Source organism: Lepidothrix coronata, unplaced genomic scaffold, assembly GCF_001604755.1.
Source record: "Lepidothrix coronata isolate B3197 unplaced genomic scaffold, Lepidothrix_coronata-1.0 Scaffold8, whole genome shotgun sequence".
NCBI lineage: Eukaryota > Metazoa > Chordata > Aves > Passeriformes > Pipridae > Lepidothrix > Lepidothrix coronata.
This window is the reverse complement of record NW_016690188.1, coordinates 769,943-797,191: the sequence shown is the minus strand read 5'-3', so window position 1 is coordinate 797,191 and position 27,249 is coordinate 769,943. Positions and strand designations below refer to the sequence as shown.

Here is a 27,249-nt window from a genome sequence, read left to right as displayed (position 1 = left end):
CACAGGCACCATGTATATTCTTTATTTTAAAAAAAGATAATTAAAAAAGCAAAAAATCCTGAGCAGAATGTAAGTAGCAATGTCTTTTATAAAAACCATTTTCTGAAGTACATATGTTACAAGAGCCCGAGTCAATCCTCTCTCATAAGGTAAGTTTTGTTTACAAGATTTAAATCACAATAGCCAGTTCTGCCTCATGAAACAAGCTTCTCTGAAGCCTGAGTTGACACCATGTGACATAAGCTCAGTATTGTCTCTTTCATTACAATAACTTATGTTCAGAAATTATTAGCCTGGAGACTGTTTCATCCCCAGCATTACATATCTGCACAACTTGATAATCTGAGAAAAATTAAGAATGGGGAAAAATACGTAAGACAAAAATAACCTGAAATATGCACTTGCATAAAATTCAAGTTACAGGGAGGAAAAAGTAGTGGATACACAAGAAAGCAAGGTGCCTTTTTTTCTTTTTCCAAATTCAGCTTTCCTCAGAGAATAGCAGTTTAGTCCTCCCTAAACAAAGCTCTGTGGAAAAAGAAGATAAATAAAATTTACAGGAACTCAAAATTCCCACTCCAGCCGACCTCCTTTGAACTACACATTCTTCCTTATATTTATTTATGCCCCCTGTCCTCAATCATCCAGTCTCTAAAATGCTTTTCCATCAAGCTTCTAGCTCTCCAGTCACCAATATTTACAGTGGGGATGATTTTCTGTGGCTTCAACCATTGAACAAAACGCTTCATTTCCAGGTAACTGCTGTGTTCACTGTAAGGAATCCCTGAAATGAAAAAAAATCACAGTCTACTAAGTCAGTCTACTTAGCTTCTTGCTAAAGCACTTTGCAAACTTTCCAGCTAAGAAATACTTTAGAGAAGTTTTTTTAAATTTTTATTTGGGATCTAAAGTTTATAGCTAAGGTAAAACAAAAACCCCCAACTTTCCTTCTAGGAAAATTACCTTGCATTAAGTCACCAAGTCACTCATCAGTGCAAACTGAGCAACATCAATCACCTGGTTAAATGCAAATTAAGATATTCAGCTCTACCCACCAATAAAAACCAAGAGGAAGAGGAAGACCCAGTCTGTCAAAAACAAGTAAGACATGGAATGAAATCTTGGCTCTGGAACTGCACTGCCACCAGCATCAGTCAGGCCAAGACTCCATTCCTGCAGTCTCTACATGTATCAGATGAAAGCTTTTATTTGCATGAGGAGGAGAGGTGCAAAATGTATGCAAAAATCTGCATTTATGCTGTTCTTGATTACTCAGTTCACAGATCTCTCCTGGAGAGACCTGTTCAGTTTCTCAATGAGTTACCAGAAAAAGTAGTGGTTACAAAAAACAGTAGGATTTTCCAGAATAAAAAATATGAAAAGCATCCACATAAAGTTAAATCTTTGTCACTCTCATACCATATATGGTGATGTTTCCTCTTGTCTGAGGTTTGATATCCGTCAGAGAAAGACATGAATCAGAGTAGGTCCACCCAGTAGGTTTGAAAGCCAGAACTTGATCAAAATTCTCAGAAAACTTATTCAAGTGATCTTGCAAGCCCTGTGAAAAAAAATAGCATATACTTAAACCCAATAAATAGCTAATTAGACTAAAGATTGGAGATTTCATGATGGAGAGGCTTCAGACTACATTTTATTTTCATGTGTTATTATCTTTTTAATTTTAAATATCATCTGCCTTGAAATTATTAATGATACATATTCACATTTGCAAACCAGCTTGTCCCTGAAGATCTCAATTGCTTCATCTGAATTAAGCGCATAAGGACAGCTATGTGTTACAGATCAGAATATATAAGGTAAAATCACATCTTCTTAGAAATCTTGCTCCCCAAGTCATTAATTTTCCCCTCTAAGCTGGAGGTCAGCACTCTTGCAGCTGAGTGGGAGATAGAATGGGGTGAAAGCTGCTTCAGTTCAAAATCATCTGATTAATTTGTGCCACTGAGATCCCAACGCTTGTTTACACCCAGAAGCACCCAGAGTTAATTAAGCTACCCAAAAAAATTGCAGCAAGTCAGTGCATGACTAAACTATGCTTTACCAAATCTCCACTCATGACAGGAAGGAAACCACCTCTCATCCTTTCACTCTAAAAAAATTAACTTGAAAAAGTTTCCAGGTATAAGGAACATACAATCCTATTCCTGGATAAAGTGAAGTAGGTATGACTTCAAGTTAAAAATAGAAAATCAATTTCATGTGTCCTCTATAAAAATCTTAAAGGCACATTCTCCATTTCAAAGTCCTGTAAGGTTATAGAATTCAGAATCATAAACTTTTTATTAGCAGGAGGAAGAGGATTACAAAATAAAGATTGATTAAAAGAGAAGGGCAGAGGGGGATAGATGGGCTGTTGATAGAACACTAACCAATGTGTCAGACACTTGAAAACTATTAAACAGGGCAGCAGAAAGCTGCCTGTGACACTGCCACATGTAAAAACACCTTCAGTACAATGTACAGTAGCAACATACAGAATCCATCAAAGAAGGCACATAAAGGACTAACAAAAGCCTACCAGCACACACTTCATTCAGCAACAGGAATTATGGCTCACTGCCATGACTCAATACACTGCAACTGTTCAGTCCTCACTTGATTAAAGGTATAACTACAGCAATCTAATTGTCCTTCGCACTTCATTTTGGGAAGATTAACATAGCTTAAGGTAATTATTCACATATTTGCTCCCCTTGCTCTAATGAAATCTAAATATAGTACTTCATATACAATGATTATTATATTAACTAGTGCTAATCTGCTTTCAAATTTTGTTGTAAATCAACTGTACAACATTCACATTAAGGATGCAATTTCAACCTTATAAAAAATTATTTGTGCATTTAGATCACAGGCACTTCTGAAAGTCTCACCTCAATCCTAGTACAAGACACTACAGAGCTAAGCAGCCTAAAAGAGGTTCACAGACCCACAGAGACAAGTTCTCTTGAAATTTTCCACTGCATATTCCTGTGGCAGAAGCCTCAATTGCTGACTCTTACAAAAAATTATTTGTTGCAAAAGAACCACGCGTACATTTTTGAAAAGATGGTCTCTTTCCCCAAACCAAATTACTACGGTGTTTATTCATAACAAGTCCCCTTTAAATACACATTCCAGTCTCTTCTTTTATTGCTTTTGCCAACACTGTTCTAAATCTTCATCCTTTTAAAACGGAAAATATATTTCACTGCTAAATCAACCTCCTTCAATCACCATGACAGCCTGTTATCTACAGTGTTGCTAAAGCCAGCAGTATACACAAACAGATTCCATAAGGTAGGAAAAGACTCAAACATGATTAAATATTTAATTTACCATCAACCCTAAGACCACTTAAACTCATCTGGCTTATTCAAGAACAGCCATTTGTCAGCACATACAGCAACCCCTGTATTTTACTGGGGTACAACCAAATACCGTAGTGACAAATCACATCTCTTTGATTTTTTAAAATATTTTCTTTTTATGTATCAAATCCACTTGCAATTTTGCTGCAATGAAAGGTTTATTTTTATAAATATTTTACTTTAAAATTCACTAGACATAATTTCTATTTTTTAAAATTTATCTGAATGTTACTCATTTAGAATATCCACAAGATGAATGTACAGCATATCATCTCACTTTTTGACCAAGCTAGCACCTGAAGAAAGTTTGATATCACCTCCTAACAAACAAACTCTTCAAGAAAGCCAGAGCAATACATAGAAAAAAAACCACAAAAGAATACAAAGAACCCAACCCAATCCAACAGTAATACAACAACACAAAAAGTTTATTCATTATTTCATGGATTTGTAGGTTCACATCTGAAACTACATGAGCAGGAAATTGGCCCAATTAAAAAGTAGGATTATGTTCTTGAGTATGGCTGAGGATCAAATAGAAGAGGCAGGAAAGACCCAGAAGAAAATGAAACCATTGGCATTTAGTGATGAGGATCACTAAAAAAACCTGGCTTTCCCAGTAATGAGCCAGTAAATCAAGAAAAATGTATGTTGTATAACCCAACAAGACAAAAAAATATCCAACTAGAGATGATGGCATCAACATTTACATGGTCTGTAGAAGCAGGATGATATCATTCACCGTCCTTTAACTAGAACGGGATTGCAAGTGATCAGATAATTTATTTTTAAAATACTGTCTTTGCTGAGTTCATGTGCAGAAGCAAGCTAAATGGTCATATGAACTCATCTTTAAGCATTTAATATTCCTCACATTTTACTGATAATACATTCCACCCAGGGACTTATCTAGCTGCTGGCCCCACTGGATGTTTAGCACTCTGGAAGTCTACACAGCACTCCCAGCTTACATGGACACAACCTCACTAATGACAGCACAAGACCACATTCAACAACTCCACATGTGAGGTCAAAGCCCCAGTCCAGAGGGCCCTGCTGTTAGATCAGGACTCTAATCCACTAGATCACTGTCCCTTTAATCTTTACTGGCCCTTTCCAGGGTCCAGGCATCACTTCTGTCATGCTTTAGATTCATATAGAACCTCCTGTTCTCAGAGGTGAGACCCTGCGTGATTCAACTGCCTCTCTCTGAGAAGAAAGCTGTCTAGACATCCTTGTGGTACAATCACACCCTGGAAGTCAGCTATGTGAGTATGCCATACATGCTGGGACAGGTGACAGCAGCATCACATAAGAACCCAGAAATCTGCAGAAGAAACTAAAACATATTACTGGTTAAGGCAACACATTAAAAATAAATCCATACACATTTCCATTACTCAGTTTCTGCCCCACCATGGAAAACATTATAGAACAAAGTTAAAACATTAAGATATTATGTTTCATCTCCTGCAGCTCCCATCCAAATCATATAGACTCTTTTTCTCCTTTTTAGGTCAACTCTGACCTTGACTAGTCCTGCAGCTAAATACCATCTTGCTCTGAAAGATTTGCTTGAGATGGCACAGCAGGTCTGAAGCAAAACAGGAAAATGAATCCAAGTCTGTAAAGCATAAATAACCTCTGTTTTCCTCTTTCTTACAGGTTACCTTTAATCTAGAGCCTGCTGCTTTACCTTAATGCCATTTAGTATTTTGTAGTCTATTTAGGAACACCCAAGAATTAGTCACCCTTCCTAACTAAGAAATCTCCACAGAAACTCTCAACAACAAAAACTCACTCAAATCTCAACCAAAATGTGCATTTGAAAACTACTTAGAAGAAACAATGTTTTAAAATAAAATGGTTTACTTGCTTTTGCTACAAATAGTAGAGAAGATTGTGTGTGGAAAAACTAAAGTATGTGTATATACAAGGTGTCCTACAGTGCATATATTTGTTTCTGTGTGAGTTTTCATTGATTTTCAAGGAACCTTATCCCCATGTAAATCATCAGCACAGAAAGAGAGTGAATATTCTTTTAAAAGATGAAAATATGGCTATAAATGCAGGGAAATTGGACTGAGAAGAATAGAGAACCTATTTCTTTTTTACCAGACACCGGATTTGGAAGTTGGTCATGTTCACAGGTTGCCTCAAAACAGAGACTCACATGCAGAAAATCCTTTTAGTCTTTTCCTACATCTGACCAGGTAAAAGGCTGAAAATAGGGACTCCATGTCACAATATATTAATTGCTAATAGGACAGATCCTGCAGTCATTACATAAATCTAATTCAAAAAGGCCTCCAAAGAGCAAGTCTTTGAACAAGCCTCATCTTATCTTGTACAAGCACCATATCATGTTTGGAGAAGTTATTAATGTTTAATTGCATTTCATTTTCAATGTATTGCTACATGTCAAAACTACACTAAATAAATATGATCCGACAAGAGATTAAAAAGCACCAAACAGAGCACTGGTTGGGAGAAGCCACAAGAAGTTTAATAGCAGGTTAATCAAAATATTTTGGTTATATTATTGAAATACTCAGAATATTTTCTGAACTTACCTTAAAATTAATTTGCATCATGGGAAGAACATGAAGCAAAGAACCATTCCAGTCCACACTGATGAGGGAATTAACAACTGTTGACTCCAAGCACTGCAGTGTTTTATACTTATCACGGGACATACTTGCTTTTGAGCCCAGAACTTCAGCAATTGCTTTAGGATAATTGGGAAGAAATCAGATAAAGAAAATTATAAAAGAGTTTTTTTTTTTTTCGTTTTGGAGATATTCCTAATTATTTTACTAGATAATTTTTAATTAAGAAGAGAAACCTGTAATGGCTGTTAAAAAACTCTCCCCCGATATTTTAGCAGCAGAATTTTGTACGACAATTGGAAAGAGAAGTACCTTGATAAATTCTAAGTCATATTTATTTGGTAAAACATCACTGAGGTGAACTGGTATTTATTCCAAAGATGTCAGAAACATGCAGTTTTTGGAAGATGTGACAAATAGCCCACATTAAAGACAGACTAAATTTCAGCAAGGGTAAGTCTTGTATTGATGATTTTACACAAAAGCACAAATGCTACACAGCTGCCTGCTCTAGAGTGTACATTTAGGCAACCCTGTTGGTTCCTAACGCTATAATTGAGTGAAGCACAGAACACAAGATTTTCATTAAGTCAGAAAAGGTGTGCTTTGGTTTGGCAAAGGCTCTGTTAAAACTGATTTCATTAAAACTGATTACAATAGGCCTGAGCAACCTGGTGGTCCCTTCCAACGCAGGTGATGCTATGATTTAAGAAAATACATGATGTAAACCTGAAAGGAAAAACTCAAAATAGAAGTCTAAGAACTACTTTTTGCTGTTTCTTCATGATATGAAATTATTAACAACAAAAATGTCACAAAAGCTCATTTATTTATTTTTTTATTTGCCCTTAGCAATTTTCTCACCACAATCAATTAAATACATTCACTCATTTAGTATCCAAACTGGCTGCCAGTATATTCAGGGGGAGAAGGGGGGGTATGTAAACACGGCAGAAAACTAAATCTTATCGACTAGAAATCTAAAAAAAATAGCAGTAAGATTATTACACATATTTAATTTCTTTACACAATATCTGAACATCCAGACTAAGCGACCTGTTATGTCTTCAAGAAAGAGATCTTTTAGCCCTAGCTTAGATATTTATTTAGTTATTTGATCCCTCACACTTCTTTTACATACCTAAAAAAACTTTTTCTTTTCCTATGGAGTAAGTGCCACAGACAACTAGAGTACGTGGGTTTAGAGTCACTGTCTCAAAGGCAATATTGACAGCAAACTGGATCACCTCTTGTTGCGCAGGAAAAGTGTATTCAGGACTACAGTATCTGGGGCAGAGAAACAAATTATAACACAAATTATTACACAACAAAAGGCATTTGAAACTATCAAGAAGGCCCTCAAAACCGCATACATACAATAAATGAAAAAGACATTATTCTTCTTTAGAATTTCAGTTTACTAGAAACACTGAGGTACCCAGGTGAAATTGCTGCAACAAAATTTACACTGAGCATACCAGTGTTTTCTCTACCACTATTCACTTCCTGACACTGAATTCTACAATTTCTTCTTTATAAATATCAAATGCTCTTTCAAGCTGGATATTTGTATCACACACTAATTACATCTTTATGTCTATTTTTTGTCATACACAGAAACCATAACATAAGGCATTATTCATTCACAGAAACATATGGAACAGAAAGACAAGTCTGCAACGGGGCATTAGTCATCACACACAGAAAAACAATTTTATATACATGAGTCAGAGAAAGGTCTAATAAAAACTCGGACAACCGATTCAAGCTTTCTTCTGGCTTTGAATTCCTCCACACCTCTTTTCATAACAGAGTTGAATCCACAGAAAACCAGTGTTCCATGAAGCTCTTGTTTTAGAGCTGAACACTGTAGTGAGTTCTGACCGCCAGAATTTGATACCACTTGTAAATAATATGGTCATCTGAGCAAATACTTCAGCATCTTTTCCACCACCCACTTTCATTCTCTCATGTAACAGCATAACAGTTGAACAAGTTACACGTACATGAAATTTTAATAAATATCTGTTTTTATTTAACACTAAATAAGTGTTAAAACAGTAATGTAATGTAATTTATTTGGTTCATATAAAGTCTCACTAAACTGAAAAGAGTAAGGGTAAACTAAAAAAAAATTCAGTTTAAGGACAACTTACGTTGTATCAAGGTACAGGGTGTGGACTTGCTGACCAACCAAAGCAGGGTAGCGTTCCATGGAAGGGTCTGCCCTGAAGTCTCCCGTGTGCAGAATAACAGTTCCACTGGGTAGACGAAAAAGGATCATTGCTGCACCTGGACAACTGAAACAAACAAACAATCCCCACACAAATTCTGTCAGCTCTCTGTACTGGTAAAATGCCTTAAGAGATAGACCACCCTGCAGCAGCAGGAAGGTATGCAGAACAGCATTTTAAATCACAGCTACTATGCAGCCTAATTTAGCAGCAAAGCAATCAAGCCCCATCTTCTATGTATGACAAAGATGCTGCCTCAGTTGCAATCTCTGAGGTTCTATTGCTTGATTCAAACGGGAAACAACACAGCAAAGAGAAACAGCATTCTTATTCAGGAGAAAGAGAATTGTATTACTGCAGATTCAACTGTGGTCCTTCAGGACTTACTGAAGTATTTTCTTTTAAATTCTCTTTGCAGATTTTAAATGTTATTCTCCATCCAGAATTCCATGATTATGAATACAAACTCTCTTGCTGGCATCAGCAAATCCATTGCACCTTCTGCAGTTGGTACCTGAAGGGCAAGAGCTCAGACTAGAAAACCAGAATGGGACTACTTTAAGTAGTCCCATTGCAAGTGGTGGGAATTTCGTTTACCCATCTGCAAAGGGTAAACAAAATCTCAAAAGAGGAAAAACTGGCGTGAATCAGAGCTAAAATGACAGAACTGGTGAACTCTCCAAGAAGCTGATCTTTGTACCTAAGGTATATATGCCTTTTAAATGGAAGCAGAGGATCAGAGAGACAAAAAGGAAAAATGTGAAGTGTCCAAATTACACAAGCAACAAAGCTTCCTTCATTCCTAGAAAAGGTTCTCAGAGGACTTCATGGAATCTTATCTTTCCAACTACAAACAAATCCTACACTAACTAATATTCAAACCAGCTATGACACAGTCCTGCATTTCAATATATATACTGCAGGGAAGGGATTTTTCCTCTAGCCTATGGCCAAATAAGGTACCAAGAGGCAGAAAGGCAAGAGAACAGGATTGGTGCTACTGAACTCTAAATCCAGCATTACCAGTTAGTGCCAGTGCAACAGACAAAAATCTCACCCTTTACCACCGAATCCAGAAGTCTTGTTCCAAAGTTCAACAGGCTTTTCTTTGAAGTTCAGTTTTAAAAATGTTGTGTCTCTCACGGGATCCAAAGTACCACATTTTTCTTTAGCTCAAGATTTCCCTATTGTCAGTTGAAGTTACAGAAGCCTAAGGTATCTGATAATCAAATCTACTATGTTCCCAACTAGACACCAAAAAAACAAAAAGTGTCCAGACCATCAGAAAAATCATTCTACCCCTCAACAAGCATAAAAATTATGCAGCTATGTGTGGCTACTATAATGTACTCAAAATAAAATTAGGGAGCTAATTAATACGACGTACTGGTTAATACAACGTACTCAGAATGGTTAATTCAATGTAGTCAAAACAAAATAAAGTTAAACTAAAATTCAAAAAAGCCAGTTTCATTTTTGAAGATAGCTTTTGAAATAGGTGAGTTAACTATTTGCAAGAAATTTAGGCTCCTACATGTCTAATTCGCTTCTGAAGTGAAAATGCATGTTACTAAGTCACCTCAGGAATGTCAGGTATTTTCATCCTTACTTTCTCAGATCCACTGAAAACCTAAAGATCATGAAAACATAAACTGCATCTGTACAGCTGGTTATCTTTAATATTCTATATATACAAATTTTCCACAACAAATGCAATGATACCTACTGATTGGCATCGAGCAACAACACTTTGATCCCATCCACTGTACATTCTGTGTCCATGGGCAGCACGTGGACATACTGCTCTTGGACTCGAAGCTTGCTCTTCACCAGATTGCCAGTTATCTGAAAAAGGAAAAAGATTTAAAATGGGATAAGAACAAAATCCAAAAGAAGTGCCTGTTTATTTCAGAAACAAAAGCTCTCAAAGCCAGACAGTCTGGCTTAGAGAGAAACTATAAGGTCCTGGGCATAATCAAGCCTTTCAGTAGCATTTCACGTCTAGAAAGCAACCTGAAAAAAGCTGTCCTAAGAAACTTTTCAAAGCCTGCCAACAGATTATGGATTGGAATCAGAGAGAAGGAAAACAAGGAGGAATAACATATTAAAGACTGCCAAGTCAAGAAAAGGAGGTGGGTAAAGCCTTCTTTAAACAACTGAAGAAGTTTCCAGGTAAGAGGCTCCTGGATCTTATCATGGAGGACTGCAGGCTCCCCAACACCTACTGGAAGGGCAACACGGGACAAAAGCATTCCAGGAAACTTCCAGAGTAAATGATAAACACTTTTTTTGATGCACATTCTGGTTATGGGTTAAGTAAGGTGTCCTACCATGTTTCAAGTAAAGAGCTGGTTAGACACATGACAGTTAATGGTAGTCTTGGCCATTCAGCAGCCTGAAACACAGGACACAGAGGACCAGGCTAAAACAACTCACTTACTTAATGTGGAGAAGAGATGGCTTAAGCAGAATCTAATTTCAGACTTCCATCACTTGAGTAGAGTTATAGAGAAGATGGAGCCAGCCTCTTCTTCATGATGCACACAAAAAAACCCCCAAGCTACAATCTCAAGTTGCAAAAAGGGGCATTTCAAATGTATACTAAGAAAAAAATTCAGAGTGGGTAAGCACTCCAACAGGTTATAAGGAAACAGTGAAATCTGGCCTATTTTCAAAATTTGGCTGACAAAGGCTTCATGCAGTTTGATCTAATTTTGAAGTTAGACCCACATTGTGCAGGAGGTCAGTCTATATGACCCCTAGAGATCCTTTTAAACCTGATTGTTTGCATGGTATCTAGACAGGGAAGTTTCACTGCTCATCAGTCAAATCAGGGTAAGGATTTCTTACAAGCAAATTGCAGACTCCCCTGTACATAACCACTGTGCCTAACTGACCTAACAATGGAACTGATGATCTTCTATTCACTTTCATCAGTACAGAAGTGATTCCATTTGCATGTAGAATGGACAATATCTAACAATCTTGAAAAACCTTACCTTATTACAGTAGATTGGAAACCTGAAGTTTTTTGTTAGCCCACAATAGTGATCAGAGTGAAAATGAGTAAGGAAATAAGCTGTGCAGCCTTCAATTTCTCCATACTGGAAGGCATCAACTGTAAAACCAGTTCCTACAGCAAAAAGGAAAGAGAAGGCAGTCACTGAACACCCATAGCTCAGAACCAGTTTCTAATTAGAAGTAGCTTTTGTTTTTTTGCTTTCTTCCCAATTAAAAGGTAATAGTTACACTTCACACAGTTTAAGGAGCCATTTAAAGATTAACATGGTTTGTGTATCAGTGAACAGTTGCAATAAGAGATTTTCACTTACTAAAATAAAAATTTCACATAGTATCCACATATAAATGCTTTCACAGGCCTCCCAAATATGTTGGTTAGCTGCCATCCTATACAGATGGCAACTGGTTAAGCAAATAAAACACATTTACCTACATTTAGATGGTATCTCTGAAGGTTCAGATAGACTGAAATCTAATACCAACATCTTAACACAAAATAAAACAGGTAACTGCAGCTTAACAGAATGCATTTTGCAATCAAACTGCAACTCTCCAATTATTCTACAGTTAACACTCCTCTTAAAGCATGCAACCACATCATTATTAAGCAAGCAATCTGGGGTCTCTGAATGTATCTGCTGAGATGAAACATGCCTGATTTGCCATTGTATGCTTTCAGTGAGCTGCTGTTTGTATAAAAATGTTGCATAAAGACACCTGTGCATCTCTGCAAAAGTTTTTTTTTTTTTTTAAATGCAAATATACTGACAAATGGTCCTTTTACACTGGGTTATACTTTCTTAAAACTACCCAACAGTGCACAGAACTAATTCAGCTGGTGGCACTTAAATATTTTTCATTTTGTTACACAAATTTCCCAGATCTTCTAGGAGAACTAGAAATAGTTTCACGTACTTGCAGCTAGAACTTCAAGTATTTTCAAGCCCAAAAAACCACAGCAGTCTGCTAAGTAAAAATCACAAGCCAAAAAATCCCCAAGTGTTTAAGCGATACCAGACTCAAAACTTCAGGGAGGCTGAATTATACCAGGCCACGGGGATGAACACATCCCATTATATATACATAGATAACCAGTCAAACGTAGTAACAAAATTCAGAATAAAGATAACATAGGTAATAACAAAGCAACTTTGAAATTGCACTGTACTCACAGGAGTCTGCTCTTCAAGTTTATTATATAGGCAACATTCTCTAAGCCCATGGAACCCATGGCACTCATGGCACTGATGTAGCCCCACAAAGACTTAAGTCAGTTTTCAAGTAGTAGCCTGGCACTTATGATTACCAGTGTATTTCTATTTGGTTTCTTCAAATACCTTCCTAAGACTAAGATAGTGCTTCAGTGGTAAACGGAACTGTGAGGATATGAGGTATCATCCTGTAATTTAAGTAACTGCTTGAGGAGATTCTGAGAAATTCTTGGCTTTTTTCTTAACTAAACTATTCTGCTTGGTTTTCTTCCTTTGCTTTCACAGTTGTAATAAATCATATTTCTTATTCTAACTGAATTCAAATGCAAAAATAAACTCAATTCTTTTCACTTAGTGCTAAGGAAGTAATTGCTATTGACAGCCATATTTTCAGGCACAACTGAAACGATGTAAAAGATTAAATTCAGGAATTAGGAGCGTATATTAACAAGGGATACATTAAAAATAATTCAAGAAAGTAGTTATCAAGAGTAAAAATACCAAAGCCTAAAATTAGGAAAAAAAATACAACACTCTAGCCAAAATTAATTAACCTCTACGGAAAGTAAGTTACCTGGTATTTTCTTGTAGAAAGGGCAGTATTTTTTTCTTGGTCCTTCACCTGTAGTAGGCAATTCTTTAAATTTTTTTCTCCACCTTCGTCGGCCACCAGAACTTACTTCTGCAATGGCTTCATTTTTACTTGAACTTTCTGTAACTTCTTCTACATCTTCCACAGACCCCTCAGCTTTCCTTTTTTGTTGTCTAGGCCTCTTTCCATTGGGAGTTACTGAACTTGNTGAACTTTCTGTAACTTCTTCTACATCTTCCACAGACCCCTCAGCTTTCCTTTTTTGTTGTCTAGGCCTCTTTCCATTGGGAGTTACTGAACCACATCTCTCCTTTACTTTCGTCTTTTGCTTTGGGTTTTAACCCAAAGAAAACACCAATATCCATTTGTTTGAGTTCTTTGGCAGGATTCAATTTAGCATTCATGTTTGCTAAAGAAAGAGATGCCACTGACTTAGAGCTGGGGCTGGGAAAGCACACAGCAGCTGTATTAAGCTTTCCTTTTTTCTCCGCTACTGTCTGCAAACTCTTCTGGTGAGCTGTTTCTTCAATTGCATTGGCAGTCACTTTATCTGTATTAGTTAAAATGTTACTTGGCTCCCTCAAAACATTACTCTTCTGTGTCAGAAGGGAGCCAGCATCTTCTCTGTCTAGCAGTGATGATGTTTCAGCAAAACTCATGTATGCAGAATCCAAAGCACAGGCACCAGCACCTCCTGACTCTGTGTTACCTGCTTTGGCAGCAGAGGAAATCAATCCTGGCTCTTCAGCCTCCTCACAATTAGAAGTAAAAGAGGACCCACTGGCTACCACCCCTTGCTGATGATCCAGGTGGTTCAATGTATTTACTTCCTCACAGAGGGTTTTTTTAATTACAAAATTTCCTGTTTTGCTATGCTCATACTGAGGCTTCTTCTGTAAGAGAAGCTCATCAAATGTTTTAAATTCCTCAGAACTAGAGTCTTCATCTTCCAAGTTCTGCACTTTGAATAATTTATCCTGTGACATTTCTACTTTCTCCTCCTCTTCCTCAGCTTCCTCTTCACTTTCCTCAAATGTACTCAGTGGAGAGTAAGAAATTTCACAGTCATTGAAGTCCGCTTTTGACTTTAGCAGACTTGGCTGACCTGCATCTTTCTGACTACACAGATCTTCTCCTCTTTCACTTTCTTGAGAGGATGCAAAATCAAAAAATTCAAATTTACAACTATTATCTGTGGTCTGTGTAAGCAGAAATGTCTGTTGAGGTTTCTGAACATCTGCAAACAAGGAAGTAGTTTTACTGATTATATTTGGAGACTTCATTTGTGGTGAACTCTGTACCATCAACGCACAGTCATCATTAGGGACACATTTTGTATCATTAGGTGGTTTCTCATTCTGTGAGATTTCTTCTACATGACTGGGGAAACAGCTGGGCTTTGCAGCAGTAGAACACGTCATCTGCATCTCCAAAGTGTTTCCTGAAGAGTTTACAAGATAATCTCCTGCTCTGTTTGCTGCAAGTAGAAAATGGCTGTAACGTTTGTAGTGGGATGGAATAGTAGAAGTACAAAGCAAACCATCAGGACACTCTATGTAAAGATAAATAGAGATGAAATGTTAATATCTTTGCAAATATAGCTGGCATAAATATTAAAACAAAAATCACAAGTGACACACAACCCAGTAGCTTTTTCTTATAAATACAGCCATTGGAGGACAGAAGGCACAAGTTAAAAAGGAATTTTCAAGCTGCCAAGGCTTCCTGCCCTGAGCTGGGTAGAAATGAGAATGCTTCCAACCTAAAACCAAACAGCTCCTGCAGCTAATACAGCACTATGCCTGAATTATACAGCCCTTTAACAACAAGAATACTTAAGCCTGTTTCAATGCTGTGCTCAGCTTAATCATATACCTTCTAATTTAGAATTGTCTCACATGCAAGCAACAAGCTTAGAGCATTAGCACCAAAAAAGGCCAAATGTTTAAAATATAAATAATAAACAAATCCTGCTCAATTTTTTCAAAACAAAACAAATCTCAGTTCTGAATCAACCTGAAATTCCATTTCAAATTGTCTGCTGGGTTACATAAAACATTTAAAAAAAAAAAAGTCCTGTATTTACTTACATGAAAAAATATTCAGCATTGAGATGCCAGAAAAAAAAAATCTGTGGCTGTTCCTGCTTTTTTATGTTGAGAGTTTGCTAGCTTAATTGTTGAGGGTTTTAAGGTGAATGCATAAATCAATCAGAAGAAGTTTCTATCTGCTAATTATGGGCGTAAAAGATGGTAGTGAGGTGTTAACACACCTGCCTTGAATTAAAACCGCTGCCAAAATCAGCATTAAAGGATCAGCATTTCATTGTTCTGAAGAAGAAGGTTCAAGGAAAGTTACAAAGATGTAAAAAGGAAAGTGACTGCATTACCTAAAGCAGCCTTCAGTCAAGTTTCCTGACTGTATGTTTTCTGATTTTCAAAAGTTACGAGGTATACTAAGGACATAAATTGGATACCTGAATCTGTTCAGATATGGTATTTCCCCATGGAACTATAATTTGGTATGTATCAGTTTTGAAATTGGTATGTGTCAGTTTTATTCCTCTTGTACAGAACTCCAAACAAAACTGTGTTGTGTTATGATACAAGACCGTTCATGTAAAATTCTGTATAAAATTTCTAAATCATACTGGACCAGGAGCAAACATTTCAAGTAAATTAGTATATTTCAGGTTCCACATGTCCTTAGACAACTGGGCAAATCATGTAACAACATGGATACACAATAATAGAATCTATACATAAGGAGAAAGAAACTTGATGTCAAAAGTAGCAGCCTTGTAACTGAAGGTTTTTTTCTGACACTGACTTAGTAATTTTAACAGGTTTCCTTAGATTTAAATGGCAAATATGTACCTCCTTTTTCTTCAGTGAACTACTAAAACTGGAGCTTGATAAACAGCCATGAATCTTTTATCACTACTCTCAGAGTTTTGAGATTAGATTTTAAAATGAGATTTTCATGTCAGATTTCCATGTTCTTCACAAAGCAGCAAAATTTTTTTACAAAAACAGTATTGATCAGTAACAACATTTAAAAAATCATACCAACTACTATCTCAGATTTTGAGCTAAATATGAAAAACAAAGTTTAAAGCAACATTATGTGAGAAACCTCCAACTTTTCTTCGAAGGCTTTTTTTTTTACTCTATTCATACCTTTTTCAATGGATCCTGGAGTATCCAAACATTCATCAACGTGCCATTGAGGTGTCTGGACCAATAGCAAAGAGAAAGGCATCTGGCAGCTGGGACAGTATCCATCATGCACGGGTTTTGCCTTTTGTGAGCTCTGTTCCGTCAGGCTACTCACGCTTTCCTGGGAGTGCACACTACTGTCATCTTTACATTGATCCACATCCTGATTTGGCCGTGATCTCTGCTTGGTTTTCTGCGGTGTATCAGTTTTTTCCACTAATTTCTTTTTCCTATTTCTCTTTCTTTTTGGCTTACCATTGCCATCACTTACTTCCTGCACAGGTGTAGAGACACTCTGTGAATTACCTTGCTGCTTTTGCTTCCTAATAGATTTGTATTCCCAAATGTCCTCCTCTTCCAGTAAAGCATCTTCAGACATGGCAACACAGGAAATACACCCTTTTCTTTTAAGCAACAGTTAACAAATCTGCCTTTCCTCCCGCTAATATATTTTCTCTTCCCTCCACTCTTCACTATATATGGAAAAGGCCCAGAACCCCATATTAAAAAATCAGCACTGGGCCACAAACCACGCAGCAGTCCGTGACGGGACAAAAGCATGGTGGATCCTATCCTAAAAAATAATTCAATGAGCTCCTCTTTGAAGATTTGCTACTTCTGTTAAACAGGACCCGAGTCTGTCAAGACTTGCAGGACGAGCCATTTCCTCCAGCTCTCCCCGCTCCTAAGCATCTACCAGGCCTCGGGAGAGGCAGCCCGGACACCTCGCTCCCGAGCGGGAAGATTTAAAAACAAAACGACGAAGAGTTCAGCTACGGAATCGCTGCCGGGGTGTCCCAGAGCTGCTCCCCGGACTGTCCCGGTGCCCACAGAGTATCCCGGGATGCCCCCTGGAATGTCCCGGTACCCACACAGCGTTCCGGGATGCTCCCTGGGATGTCCCGGCGCTCCTGCCGGTTCCGTGGATGGCGGGCGGGCACCTCCCTCCCCTTCCCCGCCGCGCATTCGCTTCCGCAGGTTCGTCACCGTGGCTGTCGCTCAGCTTTCCTCTCCTCCCTCAGTATCCCCAGAAAAAAAAATAAAAATCCCAGCGTTTAAATTGCTGGTTTGAGCTTTGTCCCGGCGCATCTCAATTTTCACACCTTACAAACACAGAAGCCGCCGGTCGGGACAAGGCGGGCTGTGTTGAATCTGCCGCGCGGGAATCTCCACCGCGGGCTCCCTTCGGGAATGTGCTGCTGTGGATACCAAGGATATGTAAAAACAGGGAATAAGTGAGGAGGTCCCGCTTTAAGGCAGGCGCGTTACCGCGTGCCTGTGCTTTGTGGTTTATTTTCTTTTCCGATCGCGGCGTTCCGCCCGGCGCCGCGGGCGGTGCCGAATGTGCGGCGCTGAAGCGCCAGGCCCGTAAACAGCGGGCGGGCGAGGCGATGGCGGCGGGCGGGCTGGCGGGGCTGCTGCCCGCACAGACACAGCTCGAGTACGCGCTGCTCGACGCCGACACCGCCCAGGAGAAGGAGAACCTGGTCTACCAGTACCTGAAGAAGGTGGACAGCCGGGAGCGGGACCTGACGGTGCCCGAGCTCGGCGGAGGTGGGTGGCGCGGCCCGGGGCCTCCCCGGGGAGGTGGCGGAGCTGCGGCTCCCGCCGTGAGCGCTTTGCCCGGAGGTCCCGCGGCGGCCAGGGCCGGGCAGGGACGGCCCCCTGAGCCGCTCTTGTAAAGGGCGCTTGTAGCTATAGGAGGTGTCACTCCTGGGAGCACCGGGAGCGAAGGGAAAGGAGAAAGAAGCCCTTTAAACATGATCCCCCGGTACTGCAAAACCCCCGTTCTTTAAAACCCCTTTTCTAAATCTCTGCTAGCTTCGTTAATTTACTGTTTTTAATTTTTTTTTTTTTTAATAAAGCTCTTCCCATCTGTACAGTTGATTGGTATCTGTCACCTCTGGTCCTAGTGAGAACCTTACTAACTCCCAGCTTTCTCCTGAGCTCCCTTGGTTTCCCTGAGTATCCCTTAGGATGTTCCTCATCTCTCTCTCCCCCTGACTTACCCCTGATCATACAAATTGTGCTGGAAATGTCATTGATCCTCCTTCTGTGGTTTGCCCCTTTCACACTTTTAACGCGTTTCTATATCTCTTCTTGTCCTAAGGATGAAATCAAGGGTTAAACCTTGTGTGATCTTGCAAGTCCTGCTCATAGTCCTTAAAACCTTAGTGAGGTTCTCTGCAACTGTTGGAGCTCACATCTGACTGCCAGACAAAGACCTCAGGAGGTGAACTTCAGGGTTAAAATCACATGTATCATGGGAATGAATTATGACTTTTAACCACTGAAGTAAAGAGAATGTTCTTTTTGTGTAGATTGAGACCCCTGAATTGAATTTTAGCTTTTGTGATAAATATTGTTTCACTTCCAGTGTTCTGTCAAGACTTATTTTCTCCTCTAAAATAGATAGCCAACATTTTTCATTTCGAGTGCTTTTTAATTAAAGGTATTTTAGTTCTAGTGAAAAGGGGAGCAATGCAGCAAAATAAACTACCCTTTTCTTTTAAAAAGTAAAACCCTTATAGTATGGAAATAATGCATACACTTGATAAATTATTCTTATTATTTTCACCAATGCTAAATATATGTGAATTCATTTATGTTTATAAGTATATGGAGGTTGAGATCAGTCTTCCTTTTAGTGAAACAGAAAACAGCCTCCTGCTGACTTCAGCAGGAATAACTTCTGCGGCTGCAAGAACTTGGTTTGCTGAAACTGTCAGTGGAACTTTTGAGGATTTTTAGGTTAGTCAACATTCATTTTTTAAGAAAAGGCCTTCAAAAACTTAATTCAAGTTAACATTGTATCACATCTGTCTTTTCCCTCTAAGATTTTCAGAAATGTTAAGAGGTAATAATAGCAGACCATATTCTAGGATATTTATTCCTTATCTTGATACCAGCATTTAATGGGATCAGAGGAATATCAATTACCAGTGAGGAAAAAATACTTTCATGTCTTGTGTCAAGTTGTTAGAATAAATGAGCATGAGTCCTGCTGGGTCTATCTGAAAATGTTGTATTTCTTCCCATATAACAGAATTAATTTATACCTGTCATTTCAAACTTCGAAAATCAAAATCAAATCTAGAAGCACAAAAATATTTCAATGATCTCTGAAATCAGTTCTTTACAAAACTGTTGGAAAAATCATTAAGAGTTTAACACTTTCTAACTTTTATTAGCCTTTATGTGAGCTTGAAATGATTGTTACCCATGTGATGTTGTTGGGAGTTGAATAATGTAAATCATGTTTTAAAATGTATGAAATTTGTTCTGAGACTTGTATGTTCTTTCAATTAAAAGGTGCCTATTTAAAGCTGTAAACTACACTTTGATATTACAGTAAATCTTGTTAATAATATTTATGAAGAATTGTGGAACATAAGGATGAGTTGGATAAATACTTTTTGTTTCCTTTTCTACTTGCATGGAAAGGGATGTCGAACTTTTTTTTTTTGAAGTTAAATGTATCAGGAGCATTATGTGGTGTTGTGTAAATTAGGTATAAGTGTCTGCCTTTCCCTGCCCTTCCCCTAACTGTGTATCACCGTTCTCTGAATTCCAGATCTGCAATGGTTAAACACTGAAGGTCCTATTTCTCTTCACAAAGACCTTTGTGGAAAAGTTGTGGTGTTGGATTTCTTTACTTATTGCTGCATCAATTGCTTGCACCTGCTGCCTGATCTCCACGCCTTAGAGCACCAGTACTCTGATAAAGGTAAGAGTGCTTTGGTTTGCTTGGAATAGAATTTCCTGGCAGTGTTGCAGGCGGAGTAGCTGAGTCACTTTGTTGCTGGTTACTAGGCTCCTGGCAATATTTCAGGGGTGTCTAAAAATGTCTTCTAATCTTTTAAGTAGCCTAGAAAAGGTGACTGTGTATATTTCCATCACATTTTTAAATAGGGTTAAATAAACCATCTGTTGTGTCTGTATAGTTAGACAAACAGGATATGTGCTTAAAATCTGATATCTCTCAAAAAAAGTTACTCAATGATGTAAGATGCAAGCTCAAAGTTAATATATGTAACTCTTCACACTTGACTGAGGAACCAGCTCTGAGAAGAATACAGTAAAGGTGGTAGTATGGATATAATTAAAATTACTTGGGTTTTTTCCATTGGAACTCAAATAACAAAATATTTAAGCTTGATTTAAAATTTTTTTGATGTTGGCATCATATTGTATACCCTTAATAGTCCTGTATTCTAGAGAGGGAATTATGCTCTTTAATGTCACATCTGAAATTAGATCTATCTCCCACTCTGAGTGAATAAAAATGCAGGGTAATTTCTGTTTAGAATGCAGTCTCTTGTCATCATGGTGACTTGTCAGAGATAAGTTGTGGTCTTACACAGTGTGTCAGCTACTCACTTATCGTGGATATTTTAACAGACTGAACTGTGAGATAAAGAACAGTGTTACTTTCAGCCCTAAAAATATTGTACTATATGTAATAAATAAAAGTGTCTTAAAATGCTTAAGTCTGATTCTCCATTACTGTTTCTGATTGGGATTAATTTTGGCAGTATTTTTTTATGTGTTACCTTCTTTCACTAGAAAAAGAGATTGCAATACCTTTGAAATGTACGTAGTCCTTTACATACATTTACAGAGCACTTTGCAGAAGACTCAAACTGATTTTTCTACCTTGGAAAGCTTAGCTGTTTGCTTTGAAAAAATTGAAATGTGGAATAATGTTTCAGATATTAGGAACTTTGTCTAATAAAGAAAAACCTTCATGGCATTTTTTTGGGAGGGAGTCGGTTTTAAGTGGAAGGTGATTAGCAAATGATAAGTGGACTGCTGTGGATATTAGGCATGTTGGGAAGAAGATCTTGCCTGAGATTTCAGAAGATTACATTAATCATATGATGAACAATATATTTAAATTATAAATATTTTATAGTATAGTTATAATATAGCTGTTATATAAGGCTAAGTTGTTGAATCGACCGATAACAAAATTTTCATTTTAACAACCTCTCCCCCCAAGCTTTCTCTTTAAACTGCTTGTACATCTTTATACTGGTGTAGAGGAGGCTGCAGCACTCTGAGCTTAAGGTCCACTTGGAGACGTGTTTTTCTTTGACTTGTATTAAACTTCCTGTCATAGGAGTTACTACTCGAGGAAAGTACTTTGCTGATGGTGATAAATGATTTTTGTATTTGAACTGTCCTTGTAAGTTGGTTTTGGATTTGAGCTATCCTGTTCCTGCAGGAACCAGAGTGAGAAAAAAGATACTTGGGGTGAAAGTGGAAGTAAAGGGAAAGAAGAGCAGGTGTGTGGAACATTAATTTTAAATTTAATCCATTAGGAAGCAGAGGATAGCAGTTGGATCCAGGAAGAGATTAAGGTGCTTGATGGTTCAAACAAAGAGAAAAATACGTTGGGCTTTTTTTTCACTATTGATCTCTGGTTTTATCCTTTTGTGCTGTTTTCATGGCTTTTTTTATCAACCCTTCCAGAATTATTTATTCTTTCTTTGCTGCGCTAAGTGTGTAAATCTTAGCATTACAGTAATACGTATAAAATATATCAAGGCAGTAAGGCTTGTGGTTTTTTAACCATTGAAAAATACTTCAGTACATGAACATATATCAGTATGCATCTTCTTCACCCAAGATAAATGTGAATTACTAATCACTAGGAGAAAGAGAAGGGGAGAGTTGTTGACTCAAGAAACTTGAGAAAGATAAAAGTTGGAAGAACAAAGCATCCTGTTTTAACAGAGCATCTATCTCATGATCCATTTGGATCTTTAATCTCTTGTTTGAATATTTGAAGGAATACTGCCTATTTTTTTCTTAGTTATAAGAAATAAATTTCTTGATTGTGCATTGTGTACATACATTTTGATACTCTGATTACTTTTTATGTGGTTCAAATGCCCTCTTATGTGGAGTATGTTGAATCTTAAGCAATGTGATCATCAGACATGAGAAGTTTAAACTTAAGAGACTATACAGGATGATCCTAAATCATTAAATATATCATAGTATATGTGCCATAGTTCTATTGTCTGGAACTTCAGGAGATCTGTTTCAAAATGAAGACTGCTTTCCATAGGATTAAATGTCGTCCAGGATCTTTATCTGATATGTTCTCGCTGCTGTCTTCAGTGGTGCTATTTCTGTGTTTCAAGTGGCATTCAGAAAGTTATTTTGAACCCCAGTGCATATTCAGTTCATGTTATCAGCAGTCCAGAAATTACTTCTATAAGAGGAAGTACTTTTTAATATTCAGAAATAGCTTGGCATAAATCCAGTGTTGTGCTCTGCTGTAATCCTTCAAGTAAAGTGTTTTAAATGGTGTGCATATTGTTATTTCTCAGCATAGCATCCATCAGTTTCCGCAAGAGTTTTCTTCATGAGGAGATGTTATAACTTATTTGTGTTGCTCAGGTGTTCACTATAGAATTGTCTTTCTAGCTTTAATGATGTTTTTGAAGGACAAATATAAGCCCTGGTGATGGTCCTTTTACAGTTAAAATATTTGACCTGGTGGTTGGAGTTCAGCAGTTAATGATAGTACAACTTCAGCTGTCTGATGTTGCAACATTCTGCAACTATGGAGATGATAAAGACTGTATCAGTTATAGCAACTCTTTAATTCTGTATCTGTGAAATTGTTATATTCAAGCCTGCCTGGTTTGTAGCAGGTGTTATTTGTCATTTTGTCACAGTTGTCAGCACTGCCATTTTTGTTTGAAATATAGAATACTGTGTTGATTTCAGAAGCCGATACATTATTTTTTTTAGTGTTTATCTAGAGATAAATATATCAAGGTAACTCTGGACTTCCAGAGTTCAATGTTATTTTTGTGGCTCTGGTTAACGGTGGAAAAAAATTAAATACCATAATTGTGTATAAGACAATCAGAAGGCAGTTAGGTGTCATAAGCATCTGAAAAAAACCCCAAAGTATCTGTTGAACTACAACATACCCGTAATTTATTTGAAAGTATTTTCTACCTTAGTATATAGAGGTTCAGGAACTAAAAACAGTTTATGACATACTAAATGTCAACCAGCTGGGGAAGTAATGGTCCTAAAGTTCAGTAATTTCACTGAAGTGTTATTTCCAAGTTTCAGTATTTTCTATACATAGTTTTTTGTATTCCTACTGAGATGTAATTGCTTTTTGTTTGTTCAAATTCCCTGTCATTCCAGAAAGCAGTCAGTCACATTGTGAGATAACTGTGGTTCATTTTTCCTTGGGTTTTTTCATTCAAGTACATGTCAGTGCACAACTTTATTTTTCCTTTCAGATGGTCTTGTTATTGTTGGTGTCCATTCAGCGAAATTCCCAAATGAGAAGGTTCTGGATAACATTAAAAGTGCCGTTCTAAGGTATAATATTGTCCACCCTGTAGTAAACGACGCAGATGCAACACTGTGGCATGAACTGGAAGTGTCCTGCTGGCCAACCCTGGTCATCCTTGGGCCTCGTGGAAATATGCTGTTTTCACTTGTTGGAGAGGGACACAGAGAGAAATTGTTTTTATTTACTTCTATAACACTGAAATTCTACAAGGAAAGAGGACAAATCAAAGATAACAGCATTGGAATAAAGCTGTACAGAGACTCCCTCCCACCTTCTCCTCTGCTTTTTCCTGCCAAAGTGACTGTAGATAATTCAGGAGAAAGGTTGGTAATAGCAGACACTGGACACCATAGGATTTTGGTTACTCGTAAAAATGGACAAATTCTGCACACTGTTGGAGGTAAGGGTGTATATATATATAAGTTTATCATAGTAATTTCAGTTTAGGAGTAGAGGATGTTCGCTGGGCCTGGTAGGCTGATTCTTTTCTTGAAGGACCTGGCAGTTTATAAGTATTGCCAGAATTTTATCTTGTACTAAAATCACTTTTATTGATTTGGGGGTATATAGTGTAAGACCATCAGTGTGGGACTCTGTTAATGCAAAATTGTTTGAGATGCCTAATTTTTTTTCATTGCTTCATTGACTAAAGTTCCTGTTTTCATGCGATGTCCAGTATGAATTATGAAAATACATTTTGTGTTCTTCTGAGAGAGTTACAAATGGTTTTAGGTATAAGGAATGTGACATCCGCATTAAGCAGCAAGGGAAAAGACAGACTATAATGCCTCTCTTTCCAATAGAAGAAGAGAATGTGGAATTTTGGTTAAAGTGGTCAAATTTGCATCGTAATGCACCATGTACATAGCTGTTTGGACAGTCCATCTATGAGCAACCATGATAGACAGATTTAGGAAGTGGTCAAATCCCCAAATTATTGAAAACAATGGTTCATTTATGTCTCAGAATCGGGACCTGTGTGCCGATGTGTCCTATATTACTTAGTCTAGTGTTGACTAATACCTGCATCGTGGCAGAATCCTACGAACCTCATAAAAATACCAGTGGCACTGCTGTTTAAAGAAAGGAAGGAAAAATCTCTTGCTGTTTGAAGTAACAGTGTATTGGGATAGACAGACTATTTATCCAAGTTAACCTGATTTATCATTAAGGCATTAGTCTAAATGTAGGAAGTACAGTCAGAATTTCTTACGGCAAAAGTGAGAGAATTTGGTTTCTGCTTGATATGTGAGATTAATCTCTGCCCTCAAGTTACCCAGTAGTATTCTGCTATGGTCATTAAACAGGAATTCGGAGGGAGTGTCCTAATCTCCCAACTGGTACCCCTCTTTCCTCTGGCACTCTGTGCTATTCCCTTCCCTGGGGCTATGCACCCTCATGCTTACAAGGGAAACTACTGGAATCTGATACACCGGTACTTCAGTCCTTCGTATCTGTTAAGGTCTAAATGGACTTCTGACAGGAGGTTGTAAAAGTTTCTGTGTTTCAGTGACTCAGTTAAATGACTCAGTGGGCAGAAAATAATGTAATGAAGTTGATAATACAGCAATAAACGTGGGCATGCACAAAGGTTGAAATTGTTGTATTTGCATCATAAATCATGATACACACATAACTCATACCTAAATGTCTCCTGTTGACATATACTGCTAATGCACTTTAAATGCTACTCCCTCTGAAATACGATGCTTACCTTCATACTGTTATATTCAGGTCATGTTCCTTTCTGTTTCTTGATTGTTCTGTGCAGAAGACTGTCGCTCCATCATTCTCGCTGTTCTTTTGTGTAATTAGTTCCATGTCATCTTTTACCTAATTATTATTATTAATGAGAAAATGTTGCTAATCAGATGTTAATTTCATTTCTGATTACACCAAAATCTAAACTAATGAAATCAAGTAGAGTTTTGGAAATTAAAGTTTTTCCTGTTAGCTTGTTTTGATATATTCGAGAATGAAAGAGCTGTAGTTTTTTTGTCTTTCATTGTTGCTGTTGTCCTTCAGTACAATTTAGAACCCTATTTAGACCCCTCTAGAACAATTTAGAACCTTACTAAGACTTCTTAGAAATGTGAGCTTAAAGAAGCAGAGAACTTGTTCAGAATGGGTTCAAAACTTATTAGCACCAGGCTATTTTAATTACATATCAGAGTGACTAAAATGAGACTACACAAAATGGTAATAACATGAAGTGTACAAGGCGCTGTGAGAGCAGCTCTTAGAATATGTAATTCTCTTACAGGTTTAAATGTATGGACTTTAAGGTGGCTTTTTATTAAAATTACTTTCAAGTTTGCTTTGTTTTATTTATAGGTCCAAACAGTGGAAGAAGAGATGGAAAATTTTCAGAGGCAGCTTTCAACTCACCACAAGGGATTGCTATAAAAAATAATGTTATTTATGTAGCCGATACAGAAAATCACCTAATTAGGAAGGTAAATTTTCCATAAAGAAACTAAAAATTTAATCTCATACTGTATTCTACTTACGCAAGTGAAAGTTTACACCAAATGAATGACTCTGAATATCCTTAATGTCAGGAAGAAAATTTGGTCCAATATCTTATAAACAAATGCTGTTATGCAGGTTTGTTTGTTTTTTTTAAAGGCTACATATACTTTATGCTTCCTGTCAATTGAAGTTGAGATGGTCTCCTCATTATAGCATAACAGGGTTTTGTTGTGGTTTCTTTCCTAGTCACTATTACTTTCCTGTTATGAGAAACATCTATTCTTAGTACTGGAAGCAAAAACTGGTTTTGTTTCACTTCCAGTAGTATCAGATTCTTATCTAAAGTTATTGTACTGCTGTGTTTCAGTGAATATCTAAACTTCCTTTAACTGTTTGGGTCTCTAAAATACAGGTAACTGCCTTAATATCAGAATTGGCTGCATGTGTATTCTTTTTGATTAAACACATGGAGAGTTTTAGCATGTAGGAATTGGATCTTACATTTGATTAGGTGAAATTTAGAATAATCAGAAGTTTGGTGATGCAGTATAATGTAACCTTATTATTTAAAGTATTGTATGCATCTCAGAAGATCTTGTACTCAGATCCTCACCATTATGTCTGATTGGTGACCAAAGTCGTTTTCTCCGGAGTCCTCATCTTATTAATATTCACCACTGTATCCTGGTGACCACAGGAAATTAAGTGTTGCAGGTAGCAAAGACAGCACAGAAACACCTGAAGATCTGGATCATATTGCTTCAGCATTTTCCATGGTAGTAAGCTGTTCCCTTTCATTGAAATGTGCCATGATGGTATCCAAGAATTAAAGTAACACAATAGCTACAGGAAATTATTTCAAATGCTTGTGCAGACCATAGACCTTGCAAAAGGAGTGCATTTACTGCTACAGAAGTTAGAAGATTCCGTATGTGAAAGACTCCCTTTTTACATGATCATCCTGATAAATTCATGGGAGGTATTGGAACTCACTTAGAAAGTAAGTGAAAGGGTAAGGAAAAATAAAGGGATTTAGGCTGCAGAAATGAAATAAAATCATTTTTTGCTCTAGGGCATGAAATAAACTGAAAAAATAATTTGCTTTGCTCAGATTATTTGATATAGAGATGGGAGATACAGTATCTGAGTTTTTACATCATATTCCTATAGAATTTTAAAACAGTC

General features: G+C 37.4%; 2 protein-coding genes across 2 annotated transcripts in view; one reads left to right on the top strand and one right to left on the bottom strand.

Annotated features, from left to right (window-relative positions):
- Positions 1-6: 6 nt before the first annotated feature.
- Positions 7-17,188, bottom strand: DCLRE1A (DNA cross-link repair 1A). The gene is made up of 10 exons (XM_017804108.1): positions 16,221-17,188; positions 13,337-14,593; positions 13,024-13,266; positions 11,217-11,350; positions 9,944-10,062; positions 8,140-8,283; positions 7,125-7,270; positions 5,948-6,102; positions 1,420-1,561; positions 7-784 (listed from the first exon to the last, which is right to left on the bottom strand). Exons 1-10 carry the CDS (start codon positions 16,636-16,638, stop codon positions 618-620), a joined length of 2,925 nt encoding a protein of 974 aa, XP_017659597.1. The 5' UTR covers positions 16,639-17,188; the 3' UTR covers positions 7-617.
- Positions 17,189-17,602: 414 nt separating this feature from the next.
- The window catches only part of NHLRC2 (NHL repeat containing 2), a 32,604-nt gene continuing 22,957 nt past the window's right edge, over positions 17,603-27,249 (top strand). Inside the window, exons 1-4 of the mRNA XM_017804109.1 lie at positions 17,603-17,813; positions 19,834-19,986; positions 23,537-23,992; positions 25,927-26,048. Coding sequence (XP_017659598.1) covers positions 17,651-17,813; positions 19,834-19,986; positions 23,537-23,992; positions 25,927-26,048 — 894 coding nt within the window. The 5' untranslated portion in view covers positions 17,603-17,650. The remainder of the gene's footprint in view (positions 17,814-19,833; positions 19,987-23,536; positions 23,993-25,926; positions 26,049-27,249) is intronic.